Source organism: Artemia franciscana, chromosome 4 (genome assembly GCF_032884065.1).
Source record: "Artemia franciscana chromosome 4, ASM3288406v1, whole genome shotgun sequence".
Taxonomy (NCBI): domain Eukaryota; kingdom Metazoa; phylum Arthropoda; class Branchiopoda; order Anostraca; family Artemiidae; genus Artemia; species Artemia franciscana.
In genome coordinates this window covers 47,479,816-47,503,541 of record NC_088866.1, presented here as the reverse complement: position 1 = coordinate 47,503,541, position 23,726 = coordinate 47,479,816, and the positions used below count along the sequence as shown (strand labels likewise).

General features: G+C 36.3%; 2 protein-coding genes across 4 annotated transcripts in view; both read right to left on the bottom strand.

Annotated features, from left to right (window-relative positions):
- Positions 1 to 23,726, bottom strand: part of LOC136026520 (annexin A7-like) — a 322,593-nt gene that overhangs the window by 143,552 nt on the left and 155,315 nt on the right. The window lies entirely within an intron of this gene.
- Positions 16,105 to 23,726, bottom strand: part of LOC136026515 (methylated-DNA--protein-cysteine methyltransferase-like) — a 31,003-nt gene continuing 23,381 nt past the window's right edge. For 2 of the 3 annotated variants that reach the window (XM_065703150.1, XM_065703149.1), the window contains exon 5: positions 16,105 to 16,401. In XM_065703150.1, coding sequence (XP_065559222.1) covers positions 16,229 to 16,401 — 173 coding nt within the window. In that variant the 3' untranslated portion in view covers positions 16,105 to 16,228. Of the gene's footprint in view, positions 16,402 to 20,476; positions 20,613 to 23,726 lie in introns of all 3 variants that reach the window. The other variant, XR_010617327.1, reaches the window with a different exon arrangement.

Genomic DNA, 23,726 nt, shown 5'->3' with positions numbered 1-23,726 from the left:
CCGCATAGTCGAAAACCATAATAACTAAGTCTTTGGGGATGACTTACTCCCCCACAGTCTCTGAGGGAGGGGCTGCAAGTTACAAACCTTGACTAGTGTTTACATACAGTAATGGCTAGTGGGAAGTGTACAGACGTTTTCAGGGGGATTCTTTTGGGTTTGGGAGGATGGGTTGAGGGGAGGGGGCTATGTGGGAGGATCTTTCCTTGGAGGAATATGTCATGGGGGAAGAGAAACTCAATGAAAAGGGCGCAGGATTTTCTAGCATTACTACAAAAAAAAACAATGAAAAAATAAACATGAAAAAGTTTTTTCAATTGAAAGTAAGGAGTAGCATTAAAACTTAAAACGAACAGAGATTATTAAGCATATGAGGGGTTCTAAAAAATACTTTAGCATAAAGAGCGAGGTATTTAGGAGGAGATGAATACATCACTCTTTATGCTAAAGTATTTTTAGTAATTTCAACTACTTATTCTACGGCCTTTCTGATTCAGAGGTCATTCTTAAAGAATTGGGCAAAACCTAAGATTTAGTATAAAGAGCGAGCTATTAACGAGGGGACAAACCCCCTCATATACATAATAAAAATATAAGAACATAAAAGTTTGTTACGTAAGTTAATTCTTAAGTTACGTATATTTTTTACTAATAAAAACGTTCGTTAAAAATTAAAAGTTCTAGTTGCCTTTTTAAGTAACCGAAAAATTGGAGGTCAACTACGCCTTCTTCCCCACCCCTTATTTCTCAAAATCGTCTGATCAAAATCAAGAGAAAGCCATTTAGCAACTTTTCGAACTTTTTTCAACTACAAAAAGAAGCAGAACAAAAAGGAAAATCTTGCTCCCTGGCTTTTTACTTTTTGTATTTTTACTGCCTCTGTCATCTTTACTAGTAATATTACCCAGATAAGTGAATCCATTCACTTGGTCAATTTTCTCGTTCCATAACATGCCTCTTCCCACAGAGAACAGGAAAAGAAATTAGCTTACCTGGCACTTTTAGGGTAGGGGAAGATCTACAAGTTCGGAGCTGCTTAGCAAAAACAAATCATAGCCTATATAGTACCTCAGTTGCCAATCCAGGAGAGAACCTCTTTAAAACGGACAGTTAAATGAAAAAAGAAACACCAAATAGCTCTCATAACTATGCCTGGCAAAAGAAAGGGAATAGGCTAAATCTAACGATGTTATTTTCGAAAAAGAAAATAGCAAAGGCAGCTGCGCTAATTCATAAGAAATGTAAGGGGGAGGGGCAAGTATTTGTTCTCAATTTTCTTATGGAGATAGGAGAAATGTGTTTTTTATTTAGGGATGATTTTTGTTTACTTTCTCGTTTTTTTTTTCAATGAACATACCACAGAATCAATTTTTTTCCGGTTAGACGGTTAGACAAAAGAAAAGAAAAAAGAATTCAAGGGAGGGAGGCTAAAAATCTAGAGGTGACCCCCTTCTCACCAATTGGCACCCATTAGTGAGAGATTAAATAAAAAAACAAGTTTTTTTACTGTCAGGAGCGACATTAAAACTTAAAACGAACATAAATTACTCCGTATATGCAAGAGGATTTTCCTCCTCAACTCTCCCAGCTCTTTATGCTAAAGTTTGACTCTCTTAACTCTACTTCTTAAAACAGTAAAAAAAACTTTAGAATAAAGAGCGTGACGTTGAGGAGGAAAATCCTCTTACATATACGGAGTAATTTGTATTCGTTTTAAGTTTTAATGTCGCTCCTTACTCCTTACTTTTTTATTTAATTTCTGAATGTTTTTGAACGAATGCATGTTTTGATTTTGGCTCTCCGCAGAGGGAAAATTAAAACGAAATTTGCATATCAATTTTTTGGGCTAAATTGTTTTCTCATAGTTTTAATCGGAAGATTTTAAAAAAAAGGAGCGGGGGAGGAGGTTGCCCTCCACTGTTTTGATTACTTAAAAAGGCAAATAGAACTTTTAATTTTTTACGAACGTTTTCATTGGTAAAAAATATACGTAACTTAAGAGTTAACTTACGAAACGAACTTCTATATTTGCATGTTTTTATTACGTATATGAGGGGGTTCACCCCTCGTCAGTATCTTGCTTTTTACACTAAAGCATAAGCTTTGTCCCAAATCCTTAAGAATGACCCCTGAATCACAAAGGCCGTAGAGTAAATAGTTGAAGTTCCTAAAAATTCTTTAGCGTAAAGAGCGAGGTATTGCGAAGAGGTGACCTCCTCATATGCGTAATAATTTTTGTTCGTTTTAAGTTTTAATGCTGCTTCTTACTTTCAGTTGAAAAAACTTTTCATATTTGTTTTTTCATTATTTTTTTAAATAGTGCTAGAAAATCCTGCGCTCCCTTCATTGAAATTCTCTTCCCCCATGGCAAATTCCTCCATGGAAAGATCCTCTGTACACTTCCCAGTAACCATTGCTATATGTAAACACTGGTCAAAGTTTGTAACTTTTAGCCCTTCCCACGGGGACTGTGGGGAAGTAAGTCGTTCCCAAAGACATAATTATTAGGTTTTTAGACTATGGTGAATAAAATGGCTATCTCAGAATTTTCATCCGGTAACATTGGGGAAAAATGAGCGTGGGAGGGGGTCTAAATGCCCTCCAATTTTTTGTAACTTAAAAAGAGCACTAGAACTTTTAATTCCCGTTAGAATGAGCCCTCTTGCAACGTTTAGGACCACTGGGTCGATACGATCACCCCTGGAAAAAAAAATAAACACCCACCCGTGATCGGTCTTCCGGCATAAAATACCAATATCCATGTTTTTGTAGATAGGTACTTGAAACTTCTGCAGTGGGGTTCTCTGATACGCTGAATGCGACGATGTGATTTTGTAAAGATTCTATGAATTTTAGGGGGCGTTACCCCCTATTTTCTAAAATATGGCAAATTTTCTCAGGTTCGTAACTTTTGATAGGCAAGACTAAACTTGATGAAACTATTATATTTAAAATCAACATTAAAATACGATTCTTTTGATGTAACTATTGGTATCAAAATTTCACATTTTTAGAGTTTCGGTTACTATTGAGCCGGGTCGCTCCTTACTACCGTTCGTTACTACGAACTGTTTGAAAAAAGAAGGTTGCTTCCTTTCAGGACGTTCAAAATGTAATATTTATCTTCTTTTATTTATAATTTTACCTATAAATAAGAACAAAGAAATAGAGACTGCTTGTCCAGTGACTTTTTAAGGTTCGTGGTTTTCCCGATCCAGAGTTGTCACTGGTATGAGTAATAATTCGTTTAATAAAAAATAGCTGAACAGAACCACCACCACCAGTCTACCTGAACCTCCCATACAAATAAGGCCTTTAAAACGAACAATTGAATAAAATACTAATGATCAAAATTATAAAAGCATTAATGATAAAACATCCATTAACTATAGACGGTAAAAACAATAGATGGACTGAACAATTCAAAACTATAATTGTGAAAGCATAGTAAAATTAAGTGAGGTAAAAAAAAATCGTTAAGTAATTTTGACGACAATGTGCCTTTTTTCTTTTAGTTTTTTCTTCTAAAGATGAAGAAGAAATGAAGATGGTTTGCTGACCACATTTAAGGGGAGTATCGTTCATCTCATCCCGAGTTATCAGTGGTAAGGCTAATGAGTCGCTTTGATAAAAACATCGAACACAAAAAACTCCTTCAGTGAGAACAGTCAAAGCAATCATCATAAAGGTGTCACATATATGGTGTCATCATATATGGTGTCACCGGTAACATATAACCGGTGTAACATAATAACCGGTGTCATATATATAAAGGTGTCATCAAATATACCAGGTAAAAATAAAAGAAAGAAGACGAAACCATTTAAAGTTATTTATAAAGAAAAAAAATGATGCTTCCTCTGAGGAAGTTGAAAATGTGATGGACCTTATTTTATTTTATAAGCATAAAATAATAGATATTACTCTCCTTCTGACCTTGACGAAAAAACCATTGATAATACTGTGTTTATCAAGCTGCCAGGTTTTTGTCTGGAAATGACTCCGACCTGTAACATGGGTATTAAAGGAATAAAAGACCGGAACGGTAGCTTATTAATGACTATCTTGGATTTCCAGCCTTTTAATATATATATAATTCTGGATTGCTGTTTTTAAATAAGGCAAGATTAGCAATAAGAAGTGAAAAGGTAGATAAGGAATGAAAATACAAAGCGATTGCATGCTTCGTTGGTAGCCAAGAAGTTAGAAAGAGGATTCGGCCTTAGACAAAGATCCGGACCTAGGGATTAGCCTACCTATAGGAAATAATCCCAGCTCAAAAAATACTAAATGTAGAAACCCAATTAAATTAGGGCATGCAACTCTATTCCGTGACGGGTGCTCTTAAAATATTGATTGTTACCTCTTTCCCCTAATGTTCAACCACCTGATAATCAACACAACAATCGATTTCTATCTCAATCCCCAGCTACCCTCCCCCTGTCTTTTGCCCTCAAGGCCTAAGTAATCAGTCATTCGTCCAGTTGATCTGGGATTGCATAGGAAACAGAAAAATAAATAGATGTACGAGGAACGAAAATGAATTACAGATTTAATACCTGAGTAGATACCCTACAATGATGAAAGTCATTGCAATACACAAGCACGGAAATACCAAATCAATCATAGGCAACGTTTGCCACAAGGCTTCAGTGCTTTCTTATTTATACGTTATTTTTCCTGAGAGGCACTTCATATGGAAGTGCCTGAGAGGCACTTAATTCCATTTAAAACTAGACCTACGTTGCCCGGGCAACGTGAAGTGTTGCGGCAACCTTTGTCCGGCTTCGCCGACTAAAGTGTTGCGAGAGCAACACTTTGGTTTTGTTTCCTCGCTATCAATCAGTAATCACATGATCAAAGGCTATTCCTCAGCGTTGAAAAAAAACAACAACAAAATAGTATCGAAAGAAGGGACTAAATTGACTTTGCAGCCAGTTGAACTTCATCCTTTTCAATCGTAGACATCGTGACGGATGAAAACTTGGAACAATATCTTATATAATCTAGTTGGTATTATAAAGCTATCCGTAGCTTTCAGGATTAAAATACCATAGGTGACACTAATCATTACGAAACTACCTCATTGTTTTACGTTATTGTTTGTACCCTTTGCGTAAACACTTAATTCTGTTAGATTTAAAGAGATCGAATACAATGTGCACCAATTTGCACAAATTTCTAGCACAAAGTGAACAAATTCTTACTTACAAGTCCCTCTTCCGTGATAGACATCAAGTTCACCGGAAACAACTAAATCGGTACACCAACTAGGAATAGTTGCAAACTCCTAATCGCTGAAGATGATTGTAGCCCAAAAGCCGATTATTACTTACAAGTCCCCTACATGTCTTACCACTGGAACCAAATTGGTTTATCCATCAAATACACCAGAAACAAATAATAGGTACACCGACTAGAAAAAGTGGCGAACCCCTCATTGCCTAAGATGAGTATGAGCTAACAGCCGTTTTTCACCCAAAGTGAACTGATTCTTACTTATAAGTCCCTCTCCCGTGATAGGCATCAAGTTCACCGGAAACAAATAAATGGGTACACCAACTAGCAGAGTTGCAAACCCCTCATCTCTGAAGTTGATTGTAGCCTAACAGCAGATTATTACTTACAAGTCTCCTACATGTCTTACCACCGAAACCAAATTGGTTTTACCATCCAATACACTGGAAACAAATAATAGATACACCAACTAGCAAAAGTCATTAACCCCTCATTGCCGAAGGTGATTATTACCTAACAGCCGACTATTGCTTACAGGTCGTCTATATGTCTCACAATTTGTATCAGCCTAGATTTCGTTCCAGTGTGTACCTTACTACTGATGTTGTCAACCCCTTGAAACTTTCAAACTGGTATACCTCATGAAGGAATTTTTGTACCAAAAAATGGCTGTCACAGACTTTGATCATCTCATCAAGAGCTATCGATTGCCGTCGAAAAAATTCTATCTGTCTTAGTTCAAAAGTTGATTTTTTTTGCCGTAGGCCAACTTTCTAACGTCACCACTTAGAAAGGAGCAAAGGATAAGCTCCAATTTCTTTAGCAATGAGAGAACTTTTAAAGTTGATTAGGCACATCTGATACCATTTCTCTACCGCAAGTCCGAAAAACCAAATGATAAACTCAGCTGAAATCATGAACAGAAATTGGTAGAAATAATAGATGGCAGCACTTTGGGACCCGTGGGAAAACACCAAATTTTTGTTTCTGTAAATTTTTCTATTTATCACTCAAAGAAGATATATTGGCTGTTGGGCCGGGTAACTGCCGCATATATTTAACACTTATAGATTTTAGTCCATCTTCAATTTGAAAGTGGTGCCTGCCTGCTAGAACGGAGCTTTCCACTCGAAAGCAGAAACATGGTTTGATGAAACAAAAGCTTGGCTGCACATCTTCAGATACTCCTCTCTGACATAGGCTATATAACTCCACTTCACTTCGCACACCATAGGCTCTGGCTCGTGGACAAGCAAAAACCATCCTTTTTGGCCCCAGGCAAGAGTTCTGCGGAGCTTTCCAAAATATAATGTTATATTCATCAATCCGGCCAGAGGTCCACACTTTCCGTAAAAACCGCACAGGTTAGACCCTTACCAGTTTCCAGGAATAAGCTGAGATCGTTCTAGTACCCCTATTAGGAGCCAAAAGTAATTGAAGGGAAACTACTCCCCCACCCTTTTCCCCCAAACACATTCGATAAAAATTGTGAGATAACCATTTTGTTAAAAATAGTTCAAATATAAGACAAACAAGAGCTAAGAGCTCATATGGCACTTGTGACGAGGCGAGAAGAGCTGAGATCCAAGAGATCATATGGTATGAGCTCTAACAAAATTCTATGAATCAATAGATTGATTTAAAAGGAAAATAAGAGGCTTAATGCCGGTCAGGATTTAAAATAAGAGCTCTGAGTCACGATGTCCTTCTAAATATCAAAATTCGTTAAGATCCGATCAACCACTCGTAAGTTATAAATACCTAATTTTTTCCAATTTTTCCTCTCCCTTTATCCCCCAGATGGTCGAATTTGGGAAAACGATTTTATCAAGTCAAATTGTGAAGCTCCCTGACACGCCTACCAATTTTAATCGTCCTAGCACGTCCAGAAACACCAAACTCGCCAAATCACTGAACCCCTCCCCCAACTCCCCCAAAGAGAGCGAATCCAGTACGAATCTGTCAATCACGTATCAAGGACATTTGTTTATTCTATCCACCAAGCTTCATCCCGATTCCTCCACTCCAAGTGTTTTTTCCAAGATTTCCCCCTCTAACTCCCCCCAATGCCAAAAGATCTGGTCGGGATTTGAAGTAAGAGCTCTGACACATGAATTCCTTCTAAAAATCAAATTTCATTAAGATCCGATCATCTATTCGTAAGATAAAAATACCCAATTTTCACGCTTTCCAAGAATTCTGGTTTCCCCCCTCCAACTCCCCCAATGTCACAGGATCTGGTCGGAATTTAAAATTAGAACTTTAAAGCACAAGATCCTTCTAAATATCAAATTTCATTAAGATCTGGTCACCCTTTCGTAAGTTACAAATACCTCAATTTTCAAAATTACCCTCCCCCCCCAATTCCACCAAAGAGAGCAGATCCGGTCCGGTTATGTCAGTCACGTATCTTAGACAGGTTTCTATTCTTCCCATCCAATTTCATCCTGATCTCACCGCTTTAAGTATTTTCTAAGATATCCGGTCCCCCAACTGCCCCCTCCCCCCAATTACACTTGATCCGGTTGAGATTTTAAATAAGAGGTCTGAGTTACGAGGTCCTTCTAAATATGAAGTTTCATGAAGTACTCCGTATATGAAATGGGTTGTCCCCTCCGCAGTCCCTCGCTCTTTACGCTAAAGTTTGACTCTTTGCCACAATTCTACTTTTTAAAACAATTAAAAACTTTAGCGTAAAGAGCGAGGGACTGCGGAGGGGACAACCCATTTCATATACGGAGTAGTTTCTGTTCGTTTTAAGTTTTAATGTCGCTCCTTACTTTCAGTTAAAAAAACTAGTTTTTTTTATTAGATTTTTGAACGTTTTTGAATTAATGCATGTTTGATTTTGGCTCTCCGCACATAAATCATTGAAATGAAATTAGTATATTAATTTTTTTTGGCTAAATGGCTTTCTCTTAGTTTTGATCAGACGATTTTGAGAAATAAGGGGTGGGGAAGGAGGCCTAGCTGCCCTCCAATTTTTCGGTTACTTAAAAAGGCTACTAAAACTTTTAATATTCAACGAACGTTTTTATTAGTAAAAAATATACGTAACTTAAGAATTAACTTACATAACAAACTTTTATATTCTTATATTTTTATTATGTGTACGAGGGGGTTTGTACCCTCGTTAATATCTCGCTCTTTACACCAAATCCTAAGTTTTGTCCCAATTCTTTAAGAATGACCCCTGAATCAAAAAGGCCGTAGAATAAATAGTTGAAATCACTAAAAATATTTTAGCATAAAGAGCGAGGTATTTATCTCCTCCTAAATACCTCGCTCTTTATGCTAAAGTATTTTTAGAACCCCTCATATGCGTAATAATCTCTGTTCCTTTTAAATTTCAATGCTATTCCTTACTTTCATTTGAAAAAACGTTTTCATATTTTTTTTTTCATTGTTTTTTTTTATAGTAATGCTAGAAAATCCTGCGCCCTTTTCATTGAATTTTTCTTCCCCCATGACATATTCCTCAAAGGAAAGATCCTCCCACAAAGCCCTCTCCCATCAACCCCACCCCCAAACCAAAAAATCCCCATGAAAACGTCTGTACACTTCCCAATAACCATTACTATATGTAAACACTGGTCAAAGTTTGTAACTTGCAGCCCCTCCCTCAGGGATTGTGGGGGAGTAAGTCATTCCCAAAGACATAGTTATTATGGTTTTCGACTATGCTGAACAATATGGCTATCTTAAAATTTTAATCTGTTGACTTTTGGAAAAAAATGAGCATGGGAGGGGGCCTATTTGCCCTCCAATTTTTTGGTCACTTAAAAAGGGCACTAGAACTTTTCATTTTCGTTAGAATGAGCCCTCTTGCGACATTCTAGGACCACTTGGTCGATAAGATGACCCCTGGGAAAAAAAAACAAAAAAAACAAACAAACAAATAAACACGCACCCGTGATTTGTCTTCTGGCAAAAAATACAAAATTCCACATTTTTTAGATAGGAGCTTGAAATTTTTGCTATAGAGTTCTCTGATATACCGAATGCGATAGTGTGATTTTCGTTAAGATTCTATGACTTTGAGGGGATGTTTCCCCCTTTTTTCCAAAATGGGGCAAATTTTCTCAGGCTCGTAACTTTTGATGACAAAGACTAAATTAATTGAAACTTATATATTTAGAATCAGCGTAAAAATTCGATTCTTTTGATGTATCTTTTAGCATCAAAATTCCGTTTTTTAGAGTTTCGTTTACTATTGAGCCGGGTCGCCCCTTACTACAGTTCCTTACCACGAACTGTTTGAAAAGAAAATAATTCGGTATTTCGGGGCTTCTGACATTATTACTCCTTTGCGGAAGTTAGGCTCAAAATTGAAAAATTTTGAAAATTCCCTCTCCTTTTTTCTCTGGGCCCCTTCCACCTCTTAGTTCGTTTATTTTCCCGTTAGTTTTCACCTGTTTTCGCTTTATAGTTGTGTTATCTCTTAGCAGTTCTTTCGTTAGTTGAGTTATGGCTGTAGTATATATGTTTTATCGCTCGTATAGTTGTGTTATTTTAAAATTATACTCCATAATAGAGAGGCTCCGAACACCCAGCATTGTATATTAAGCTCTTAATTTGACGTTTTTTTTTTTCTAACGTGACCAGATTCGTCCTGCAACCTTTTCATTGAATTTTTTTCCCCCATGGCATATTTCTCCAAGGAAAGATCCTCCCACATAGCCCCCTCCCTCAACCCTACCCCCAAAACCAAAAAAATCCCCCTGAAAACGTCTGTACACTTCCCAATAACCATTATTATATGTAAACACTGGTTGAAGTTTGGAACTTGCAACCCCTCCCCCAGGGACTGTGGGGGAGTAAGTCATCCCCAAAAACATAGTTATTATGATTTTCGACTATGCTAAACAAAATGGCTATCTCAAAATTTTGATCCGTTGACTTTGGGAAAAAATGAGCGTGGGAGGGGGCCTAGATGCCCTCCAATTTTTTTGGTCACTTAAAAAGGGCACTAGAACTTTTCATTTCCGTTAGAATGAGCCCTCTTGCGACATTCTAGGACCACTTGGTCGATACGATGACCCCTGGGGAAAAAAAAAACAAAAAAAAACAAACAAATAAACACGCACCCGTGATTTGTCTTCTGGCAAAAAATGCAAAATTCCACATTTTTGTAGATAGGAGCTTGAATAAATAATAAAGTATATACGGATATTGTAGGAACTTGGAGATAATATAAAGAACACGGGAATTAGACAAAAAAGGAAAGAGTTATGATGGAGCTTTATATTCGAGAGAAAGTAGGTAAGGTACGTAAGCCCCTTCCCCTCTAGTGCAAGAGCCGTTTTTATTAATAATTAAGTTAGATAGCTAAATAAAGGTGGTGCCCACCTTATTGATTTTTTTTTATATTTTTGATAATCGTTTTAGAGATTTGAAAGATTTTTTTTCGCTATTATAGAGTTTTTGTTTTTCTAGGAGCAGCTCGTAACAGTTGGTGCGGTGATGGCTAAGAATCCAATACACCTCATAATTCCCTGTCATAGGGTCACTAGATCAGATGGTACTTTTGGTAACTATCTTCCCGGAAAAAAGGAACCCTATCAAGAAGTGTTTTCTTGAATTCGAAGAAAGGGATCTCGAGGATAAGTGAATGATTTTACTTACAGGATAGCAAAAAAGTGCCTTCCAAGAGGCACATCCATCTAGGCTAAGATATCAGTACTTATATTTTGTATAACGTTATATTACTTGTATTGAATTGGTTTTATACTTTCACGTCTTTTGTTTTTATCTATCTCTTCAATACACAGGGCATGAAACATAAAGTTACTAAATGAAGCTTATTATAACTTCAAGTTCTGAATAAGATCAAGTTTTAATTTTATTTGATAGCGCAGAGGGCGAATTTATTATTCTCTATCTTATAGCTTCGTGGCAAATGAGATACCTTTTTTGTTACTTCAAAAGCGCAATAAAGGTCGTTCGACACTTTAAAGAATCACTCTATATCGTCCTTAAAGAATCACTCTATATCATCCATTATATTTTTTTTTAGTTTGTTAGACTCAGAATAAAACACAAAAAACTAAAAGTCAACACATACCTTTCTGGAAATCTTAGAAAATTTCTTTTTTAGTTTCTAGAGATAACTTCTCTAGTTTTGTGCAAGATGTAGAGGTATTCAGATTTAATGTGTTTTGCATCACTAGAAAGTTTAGACATGTTTTTTGTTCAAACGGAGCAGAATTTTCTTTTTTATGTTCATTAAATATTTAAGGTTTTCTTAAATATCATAAAGACTCCATAAGACTCTTTTTTTAAGGTTCCTTAAAATTTTCTAGTATACCAGCTTGGAGAACATTTAAAAATCTGCTCAAGAGAAGTCTTATTGAAAAGTTTGACAGCTTTGGAAGTACGCTGTTGCACTGACTACCTTATTGAAATATTTATACGAACAGAGGTACCAATGTATATGCTCTACACACATTGATTAGAAAGCGTAATTATTTTAAAGTTTTGAAAGATTTTTTTATTTAGCTACTATAGACTTTTTTATCTTCCTAGGAGCAGTTCGTGCAGTTGGTACGGCAATGGCTATGAATCCAATACCCCTCACAATTCCCTGTCACAGGGTCATTAGATCAGATGGTAGTTTTGGTAACTATTCTTCTGGAAAAAGGAACCCTATCAAGAAGTTTCTGCTTAAATATGAAGAAAGGGGACTTAAGGATGAATGAATGAGTTTACTTGTAGGATGGCAAAAAGTGCCTGCCAAGAGACATATTCATCTAGGCTAAGATATCAGTACATATATTTTGTATAAAATTATATTACTTGTATTGAATTAATTTTGTACTTTCACGTCTTTTGTCTTTATCTATATCTTCAATACTCAGGGCATGAAACATAAAGTTACTAAATGAAGCTTATTATAATTTCAAGTTCTGAATAGGATTTTACTGATCAAATTCTGGAGATGAACAAGTTTGAATTTTATTTGACAGCGCAGAGGGCGAATTTATTATTCTTTTTGTCATTTGTGATATCTTTTTGGTTACTTAAAAAGTGTAAATTAAGTCGTTCGATGTTTTGAAGAATCACCTTATATCGTCCATTATGAATTATTTTAGTTCGTGTAGCTCCAAATAAAACCAGAAAAAAATTAAAAACAGCGTTAAAATGCAATTCTTTTAATGTAACTATTGGTATCAAAATTCCGTTTTTTAGAGGTACGGTTACTATTGAGCCGGGTCGCTCCTTACTATAGTTCAATACCACGAACTGTTTGACTAGATCATCATTTGCGCTTTACTGAAAATTAAATAAAAAAACAAAGGTTTTTTTTAACTGAAAGAAAGTAGCGACATTAAAAATTAAAACGAACAGAAATTATTACGTAAATGAGGGGGGTTGCTCCTCCTCAACACCTCGGTTTTTCCCTTAATTTTGACTGTTTGTTGCAACTCTACCTTTTAAAACAATACAAATTTTACCGTAAGGAGCGAGGCGTTGAGGAGGGGACAGCCCCTTTCTAATACAGAATAATTTCTGTTCGTTTTAAGTTTTAATGCCGCATCTTACTTTCAGATAAACAACTTTTTTTATTTAATTCTGAAAGTTTTTCAACTAATGCAGGTTTGAATCTGGCTCACTGTATATGAAAAATTGAAACAAATTTGCATTTTAATTTTGTCAGATTTATTCCATATATGAACGATTACCTATGGTCAATTCCATGCTGTTTACGCTAAAGCTGTAAGCACTTTTAAAAAAGCTTCCAATTCTAATTAAACGGCACCTGTGTCTCAGTTTTAGTAAACAGTCAACACACACCCCAGGCACACACCCCCACCCCAAAAAAGTCCGTATATTTCCCAATAACAAATGCTCTACGCAAACAGTGGGCGAATTTCATAACTTATGGTTTTCTCCTCATTGACTATGAGGGGTCATTTTAACACCAAAAGACACGATTATTTGATCTTTTAACTATACTGAAAAAAAAAATGGCTATCTCAAATCTCAAAAAATGGCTATCTCTTTTGATCAGATAATCTTAAGGAAACGACGGACGTAGGAGGGGGCTCAGTTGCCTTCCAATCTTTTGTTACTCAAAGGGGGCAGTACAATTTTTAATGCCCGTTCAAATGAGCCCTCTCTCGATATTCTAGGACCACTGGGGCAATACGATCAACTTCGAGGAAAATCAACAACAAATAAACACACCTCTATGATCTTTCTTCTGGCAAAAAATACAAAATTCCACATTTTTTCAGCTAGGAGCTTGAACTCTCTATAGTAGGATTCTTTGATACGCTGAATCTGATAGTGTGATTTTCGTTAAGATTCCATGACTTTTCACTAATTTGTTTTGCCGATGATGTTCTTAATCTTAGTCGTACCCTGCTACGAGTCAGTGAAGTTTTTTCTATCCTCCAAGCAGAATACCTTAAGTTTGATCACATTTCAATTCTTCCAAATCAGAAACAGTGAACTGGAAGAACGATCGACTAAATACAATCAAACTTGGAAATTCTTCGTCTCAACCTTTCGATCACATCGTGTATTGGGTCTCCCTATAGGTTCATCTATACGTCACACCCAGTACCTCGTTATTGAACATCTAACCCGCCACATTTCCGCCTCTTATGCGTCAATAATTTCCTGCAAGTTCAGATTCAACCGGCATTTGCTAGCTAGCCTTTTCAATGCAATAGCTCTCCCTTACAATCTATATATTTCCCCCTTTTGGAAACTGTTAACTAATGCTAACCGAACTAAAGTACGTTCACTCTTCTTCAGTTTTGCAAAATATTTACTCCACCTTCCACCCTGGAAAAGCAACACAAAAATTGTCCGTCAGTTTAAAATTGCTTACCCGAACATTGCAGTAGCTAGAGTAATAGCTAAACACAATGAAAAAGTGAATATGACTGCCCATGAGTGATATTCTGTATTATTTATTTCGCATTTTATGTTATTTTTTACTTATGTTGTTGTTGTTTGTTTATTTTTATTTTTTTCTCTTTTTCGCTCCGTCTTGTTCAAAACTTTGTATTTTTATGCTTCTGTGTTATGAGCTTTTATCCTGCAGTGATTTTTATATTTGTTACTAATTCATGGTTTATTTTTATCCGTAAATATTGTTGCTATAACAAGAGTTAGTACAGTAATCGATTTCTTCTTCTTCTTGTTTTTATTTGATTTTGTATACGTCGACATTCACTGGTAGATTCCTGATATTTTTTTTCTCCTGGGATTTAGTCGGTGTTGGCAGTCAGTTTTTTAAATTTAATGCAAGGCATGATGATGACACATTAGGTTAGATTAGATCAGGTTTGGTAAGACTACGTTATGTTGGTTTAGGTTAGCTTAAGTTAGGTTACCCATTTAGGTTCACCCATTACCCAGTTTAGGTTTTCCCATTTCTGATATTTAGAACCAAATATATCCTAATCTAAACTAACATAACCTAACTTTAACTTTCACCATCATAGCTTGCATAAGACTGAAAACGCTGACTCGCAAAGATAATTGACACCAAGCAGAGGAATTTCAAACATTCACCGGTGAATGTCAACATTAACCAGATTTCAGGCATCATACACCCATTACAAATGCCGTATTTGTACACTTGGGAAGGTTTTGGCCCATCTATTTTGTATAAAGCATGGAGGCTTTTACTACTAACATTAACAATTTTGTTCAATTTAGAGGAATTCATCAAATACTATTAGCAAAAAAATTGCATAGTTTCGGAAATAGAGGTTAATTTGCCCAGAAAAAATAATGCGATCTTGATGAAAACAATTCAATGTATCTCGAAGTTTACGCTTATCCTGCGTCCACCTAAGAAACACAAATTTGATATTATGTTAGAGGAGAATGGCACCATATTTTTCATCCCCAGCGCTGCGCATATCGAACTATCAATCACAGATTATTGAAAGAATGTTGGTTCGAATGAACATTTGAAGTTTGGAGATGTCCCAAAACCTAAAATGTCAGTTTGCGAGTATCTGCGTCGGCTGACTGACTCAAAGACATAGGGTCCATTAGAGAATTGGCTCAGCAACACATAGAGTTTCCGGTGCTATTTTACTATAAAAGAATGGGGGACTTTAAGGCGTGTCAACAGTTTGAAAAGTTAACGAGAGGTTAGTTTAAAACTAAGGAAGCCTATAATCTCTTACTAATTGTTAAATAAAATACCGTCTAATCAATGTGTGGACAGTATATAATGAGCAACCTCTGTTCGGAAAGATTTCAATCAAGGTAGTTAGTGCGAAAGCATACTTCCAAAGCGTTAAACTGTTCAATGGGTTCTTTTGAGCTGATTTTTAATGTTTTCAAAGCTTGCGTACTTAAATATTTTAGGGGACCTTAAAAAAGAACGTTAGGGAACCTTTAAAATATAAAAGAGAATCTTGGAAATTTAATGAACCTTAAAGAGAAAAGTCTGCTCTATTTTAACAGAAAACAAAATTTACGCTTTCTATTGATGTAAGCTACATTAAATCTGAATATCTTAACATCTCATACCAAACCAGAAGCTAAATATTTTTTTCCGGAAAAGTTGGTGAGAACTTTTATTTTATTTTTTCTTTTTTTCTGGTTTTATTTGGAGCTGCACGAACTAAAATAATTCATAGTGGACGAAATAAGGTGGTTCTTCAAAATATCGAACGACCTAATTTACACTTTTTAAGTAACCAAAAAGATATCACAAATGACACAAAGAATAATAAATTCGCCCTCTGCGCTGTCAAATAAAATTCAAACTAGTTCATCTTCAGAATTTGATCAGTAAAATCCTATTCAGAACTTGAAATTATAATAAGCTTCATTTAGTAACTTTATGTTTCATGCCCTGAGTATTGAAGATATAAATAAAGACAAAAGACGTGAAAGTACAAAATTAATTCAATACAAGTAATATAATTTTATACGAAAAATAAGTACTGATATCTTAGCCTAGATGAATATGTCTCTTGGCAGGCACTTTTTGCCATCCTACAAGTAAACTCATTCATTCATCCTTAAGTCCCTTTTCTTCATATTTAAGCAGACACTTTTTGATAGGGTTCCTTTTTCCAGAAGAATAGTTACCAAAACTACCATCTGATCTAATGACCCTATGACAGGGAATTATGAGGGGTATTGGATTCTTAGCCATTGCCGTACCAACTGCACGGACTGCTCCTAGGAAGATAAAAAAGTCTATAGTAGCTAAATAAAAAAAATCTTTTAAAACTTTAGAATAATTATGAAAAAAAACATCCATATGGAGGGCACTTCCGTTATTTATTTATCTAATTTCATTAATGATGAAAACCAGCTCGTACACAAGACGAGGAGGCTTAGGGCCCTTACCTTCTTTATCTGGTATCTCAAGCTCCATCATACATTTCTCCTTTTCATTTAGAATTACCTTCCCATGCCTTGAGGTGCAAAAGGCAGCAGCAGTGGACCTTCAGTTCAGTCAATCTTGGACTAGATCTTATACAAGGTAGTTAAAAGAAGTGTTACCTCTTTCTCTAGAAACAAACCTAGTGTTTTGCACTGCCTTCCCGCTTTTCAAAGAGCGGATGGGGTGCCAACACCATATATCGTGCGGAAGGCATCCTCCAATCATGCGAATCATGTACCCCCAGCATCTCCATCTCCTTATTCTGGTCTAGATCGTCACCAGTGGCTTTTCAGTACTTGTTCTTATCTGGGCATTTACCACTCTAATGGTGGACTGTAAGGATTTTACATAGGTAATTGTTTCCAAAGCCAAGTAATTGTTACTCTGCATTCTTTGAAAGGCTCCTAGACCGATATCCATACATAACCACAGAGAGCCCATTACTTCCAAATAGGCAGAGTTTCAGCTTCTGGGAGCAGTTTCTGGATTTCCAAACGTTACTCAACTGAGAAAATGCTAAACCTGCATAAGCAATACGCAGCATGAATTCTCCGTCACAGTTCCAATCTTTGATCACTTTGCTAACACGATATTTGAATTTTCTTACCTCATCAATATCAGCGCCCTAGTACTGAGATTCTTTAGCCGGGGTTATTATAAGTCCATTTGACATACTTTTTGTTTTATCTACTTTTTTTTAGGCCAGTAAGCGCAGCTTCCGCCACTGCTTCTTTCAGATTATGTAGAATGTCATCCTGGCAGTAAGCAGCAACAGAAATATCGTTGGCCAACCCGTAATCATGTGGTTCAAGTTCAAAGTTAACTTCAATGGGGCTTATTATCAATTGAAAGTTTATTATCAATTACAAAAATAAACTACAAAATATAAATTAATTTGACGCTCAAGACTTAGTTGAATACTTCAGCTAACTTAGCAAGATCGAATCACAGAGCCAATAAGTACTGCGAACAAAATTGTTGATGGCAAAAATCACTGACAAACGCTGACCTCGACTTGAAGCCACTACTACATATCACTCTCCATCTGTACTGCACACACTTGTGTAATATACAAGGCTTTAATTATGTTTTGAGTTATTCCATAAGCTATAAACTTTCCACATAGCCTCTCGGTTTACGAAGTCGAAAGCTTCCAAAAAGTCTATGTAGACTAAAATAACATACACTTGCCATTAATTCGACTGTTCTAATAGCACATGTAAGCTAAATCCCAATGACAGCGAACGATTTGGACAAAAGCCATGCTGTTCGTTCCCTATTGTAGAGTCCGCTTCATTCTACAATCTACCATATATCATCTTTATTCCTTTTCCAATTAATTTCACAATAACACCTTTATTCCATTCAAAAGGGACTTCCTCCTTCTTACATACTTTAGTTAGTAATTTGAATTCTGAGATAGAAAGTGCTCTTTAGCACGCAGTGTCTTATGATTCCGTTTAACATAGCATGACAGTTTTAAGTTGATGCTCTTAGGTGTTGCTGGCATAATGCAAGTACGGTCTTTTGGCGAACTGGATGAATATAAATAGTGACGTCATAATACCTTCCACAACAACCCTATCGAGCCATTTCCCAACATCTTTATTCCTGGATCCTACGAGAGTCCTTATCTGCCATTGCATGAGAGCCCTAGGGGGTCCTAGCAATGAATTCGAGAGGGGGCGTTGATATTAAATGTAAATTTAAGCCCTATTAATAGCTATTTATGAAAATGCCGGGTTTCCTTGAGCCAAGATTACGCATGTTTTCGCCACCGTGACAATATGTGGCTGGGCCATCCCCTTAGTAAGCAATTTCAGAGGGAGGGGGGACTGTTATTGGAGATAATTTTAAGCCCTATTAAGAGCTATTTCTGAGAGCTTTTAATGAAAATGCTCCGTTTCTTTGAGCCAAGACTATGCATATTCACGCTACCATGACAATACGTGGCTGGCCCAACCCCCTATCAAGCAATTTCAGGGGAACTTGTTATTAAAGATAAATATAATCCATATTAGGAGCTATTTCTGAGAGCTTCTAATGAAAATGCCAGGTTTAATTGAGCCAAGGCTATGCGAATTCACGCCACCGCGAAAATATGTGGATAGCCCTCTTAGCAAGCAATTTCAGAAAAGGGGGAGTTGTTAATAGCAATAAATTTAAGCAATATTAAGCAGGGGCAGATCTAGAAAAAATCTTGGGGGTACTGGAACAAGGGCGCCAATGTGACTCGAGGTGGGCACCAAATTAAAAAGTTTATTTAAAAATGATTAAAAGAAAGAACAGAATAAGGGCGCCAGAGATATCTTGGGGGAAGGGTCACCCCACCTACCCCATGGCTCTGTTCCTGGCCTAAATTGCTTTCAAATCTTTCATTTATCTAATTTCAACCAAATTAGCAATATAGTTAAAATAAATAGATAGACAAATTTATCACACGAAAGCCCTATTGGGCCATTCGTTATTTAATTAGGCACAAAACTAAAATAAAAAAAATTTTTGAGTGGGGAATGAACAGGGGCAGTTCAAAAGAATTACTAACATACATTAATGTTGTAAGTTGCCTTGTCATATCCCCATCATTGAAGTCCAGACATCATACCCAAAATCGACGGGCTTTCAAGAAAGAAAATAAAACAAATCTGCCAAAAAAAAAAGAAAAAAGAAAAGACATTATGAAGATGAAGATCTAGCAAGCAAGTTTAATTATATGATTAATTTTTCGTGATAACGAGGTCTATCTTATAACTTTACTACGAAATGATTCGAAAACTGATCGCGCGAGCAGTTTCATGTCTGAATCTCCAACAGATCAAGAGTAAAATCTTGGGTAAGGAGGCTGCTGAACCAAGGCCATCAATGTGACTCGAGGTGGGCACCAAATTAAAAAGTTTATTTTTAAAAAGATTAATAAAGAAAAAAGAACGGAATAAGTGTGCCAGAAGTGTCTTAGTAGGAGGGTCGCCCCCTCCAACCTCATGTATCTGTTCCTGGCCTAAATTTCATTCATCTAATTTCAACCAAATTAGCAATATAATTAAAAAAATAGATAGATTTATTCACACGAAAACCCTATTGACCCATTCGCTATTTAATTAGTTACAAAACTAAAATTAAGGATTTTTCGAGGGTGGAAGAGTTTATTATTAGTTAAAACTTACCTTTCGATTTCCGGGTATTTTCGGATATTTTACCAAAATATCTGGAAATATCCTTCGATCCCCTTGCACATTCAGCCATTAGCCTTCGGCTCTTATCCATTCTATGCTCGTGTCCAGATGTTTTATTTTTATCCATTTTGAACTTTTAGCTACAGGGCTACTTTTCAATATGTCATTGTGAATAGACAAATAGCTATAACTGTGTTACCACGTTTATGAAACGTTTATGAAACGTGCTGAATTATCTTCAACAGGTGTTTCTATTTTCATGAAATAGGGGAAAGTTCCATGTTCGTAGAAAAGTCTTTGTAGCAATCAAAGATTTTTATGCCAACTTTGCAGATATCCATACTGAACCGGCTGAAGATAACTAATTTTTGTTCGTTTTAAGTTTCAACTTTCCTCTTTACATTGCTTTGCTTTATGTTGTTAATTGGGTAAATCACCTACGAATAATTGATCAAATTGACAAGTGTATTTATAAAAAGAGTAAAAGAAAAGAAAAAGAACGGGATGCGAATGAGGGCGCCAGGAAAATCTTGGGGGGCTAAGGCCCCCGGCCCCAATGGATCCGCCCCTTATATTATAAGGTATATTTTAGAGGTCCTAATGAAGACTCCTCATTTCTTTTACACCACTATGGCAATATACGGCTGCCCCATGGCACCCCTGTGATAGTAACGATAGATGGTATTAAGCTTACCTAAGCTATGGATGTCAGGTGATTGATTTTCTTCAAACGATCATTTCAACAGTACCTGTGCCTGTCATCATCAGGTTCAAATTCAAATCTGCTGCCAGAAATTAAAATCACTGAAAACGCCAATAATGAGCTGAACCTGGAATTATTGTTGTGACATGACCCAAATTATGGTAGAGGCATTGATGGCCGCTATCCCAGTAGATTTTAAAGAGGTTTGGCCTGCAGGAGATGGCTGTTTTTTTTGTGAGTTTTCAGTCAATGTGTGATGGGTTCCCAAATTTCACTAATGTGGAACTCAACATTGATTAATGTCTAGTTTATTTTTAGCAATTTCCAGAGCTTCTCTGATTTTCTGCTTTAAAACTTGTTGAACAATAGCAATAAATTGGACCTGATCAAACGTAATGGAGTGAGAAGGGTTTTCAAAATATGATGGGCCAATGCAGAAAAACTATCTTCCTCCTTAAGATTTGTCTTTTTAAGGCAGACATCAATGGAATCAGAATGTTCTTTTAATCGGATGCTACGACCTAGATAGGTATCACCGCAGCTGCACGGAATCTCATACACCCCTGGTGGATCTGAAGTAATCTTACCCTTGCCTTTGTTCAGGAAGGAGGAGATAGTCCTTCCAGAAGGAAAAAACACCTTAAAGTCAGGCTTAGCGATTTTGGAGCTCAAATTGTCAGCAATACCCTTAATATAAGGCAATGACAAAAAATAAGTTTATCTCCTTTAATCTTAGGGGCAGAGCTCTTGGTTTTTTCACTTATCTTTCTTTTAGAAATAATCCTTTCAAGTATTTTTGGGGGGTATCAGTTACCTATCGAAACATATTTTATATGATCAAGTTCAGCCTTCAACTCAAAATCAGAGGAGCACACTATAAATGATCTATCAACCAATGAATAGACTACAGAATTTTTGACTATAGGGTGATTATAGGAGTGATATCTCAAATATCTATCCTTATGAGTTGGTCTTCTGTATACGCTCAAGTCACACCTAGTTTTTCGTTTTGTAATGAGAACGTCTAAGAAGTGTAATTTTTGGTTATTTTCAAGTTCAAGGGTGAACTTTATATCTGGGTCATAGTGGTTAAAAATATTGAGAAACAACTGAGAAAATATTATTATTCCTAAGACATTTTTACCACAACTTTTCACGATAAAACTGTGATTTAAATCTAATGGTTCATATTTTTGCAAACCAGTCCCAATGTGACACACCATCTAAATTCACACCTCCAGGTCACACTATTACTGACCTTCTGGCACCCTCTGACACACCCCACCTCATCATTCCTAAGACAGTTTCCAGATATGTCCATGATAAAATCATGCATTAAACCCAACGGTTCGTGTTTCCACAACTCAACACTCTGTGATACATCATTCATCAATTCACACCACTGTGCCATGCTATCAGAGTCCCTCCTCTATCTCCCTCTGGTATCCTCCTCTAATTCCTAAACAAATTTTCTAAATATTTTCTTTATAGAAATCATGCATTATACTCAATGGTTCATGTTTTCACAACTCAACATTCCGCGATACACCATCACAATTCATACTACTGTTTCACACTATTACATACCTTCTGGCACCTTCTAACCCCCCTCATCATTCCTAATACCTTTTCCATGAATTTTCTCGTTAAAAATCACGCATTAAACTCAATAGTTCATATTTTCACAAGCCAACCCCCCGTGATAACCCTCTCAATTCATACAGCTCTTGAACACTATCATTGCCCCCTCTAGCACCCTCAAACACCCTCTTATAATTCCTAAGACACTTTCAGATATTTTTTTTGTTAAAAATAGTATTTAAATCCAATGGTTCATTTTTTCACAAGCCAACCCTCCTTTATACATTATTTTAATTCACGCCACTATGCCAAACTATCACTGCCCCCCTATAGCACCCTCTGACACTCTCCTCATCATTCCCAGGAAAATTTCCAGATATTTTTTGCAAATTTACGATTTAAATCCAATAGTTCTTTTTTTTGCAAGTCAGCCTCAACGTTGTACAACATGTCAATTCTTGCCGCCTTGCTACACTATGACTGCCCCTCTAGCAACCACTCATCATTATTAGGACATTATTCTATATATTTTCCTGTTAAAAATTATGCATTAAATCCAACGGTTCGTGTTTTTGCATACCATCCCTTAACGTGATGCCCTCCATGGTAATTCATACCATCATCTTCTCAGATATTTCTCATGATAAAATTATGCTTAAAGTCCATTGCTTCGTGTCTTGGCCAGCCATCCCCTCCTTTTACACCGAGTCAATTCACACCAATATGGTAAAATGTGTGTCCCTTCTCCCTCCCCCGATGACACCCCAATGGCGTGCACTATCAAACTTAAGGTATTTTGAACCTTTTGCCAATTCTATGTATTTTGCATATGGCTACCTCCGTGGTAATCTATGGCTGGTCATCGACAGTAAGGCGTTAAATTCCATTAGAATACCAAAAAAAATTAAACATAACTAGTGGTGGTGGATGTGCGATAACGAGATCTCCAGAGTTGATAACAAGCAAAGAGAATTCGAACCTAAAACTTTTGGTTGATGACGAAGGCAATCTTCTTACTACTGCTGCAGGTAAAATAAAACCCATTCATAGATCCTAACACCATTTTACTAGCATTAGCATTTGAAAGAAGACAAGAAAATGACAAGCCTACTCCACCACCAATGTTATTTCCCATGTCTTATCGAACTGCCAAAACTGCAACCTATATAAAAATGTTATAGAAATAGACAATGAAACTACAAGTAAAATAGGAAGGGCTTTTACAGACAATATCACCAAGGAATACAACGATAAATCGATGAGAAACAAAACAACCAGCGAACAATACTGCTACCATCATTGGTTTACCAACAGATGCAATCTATGAACTCGATATTATCAACGATGAAATGTATGAAGCAGTTGTTAAAAGTTGTTTTGACCCCAAAATGGAAATGTGACATCTCAAGAGAAAACATGATAAATTATTTTATGGGATCGATCTAAGGCATCCATTCTTTCTGAGATTCCACATCCCATTATTTCAACAAAAATATTGTATTGCATTACTCTGTCTTGTTTTCGTTATCTTTGAGGGTACGATAACAACTCCAACGTTTCGAATGTTTATTCAAAAGTCAGAGATGCAAGAAAAAAAATTTCAGGAACAAATGTACTCCCATCAGGCTCATATAGGGATCTACTAGATTATGACATAGGT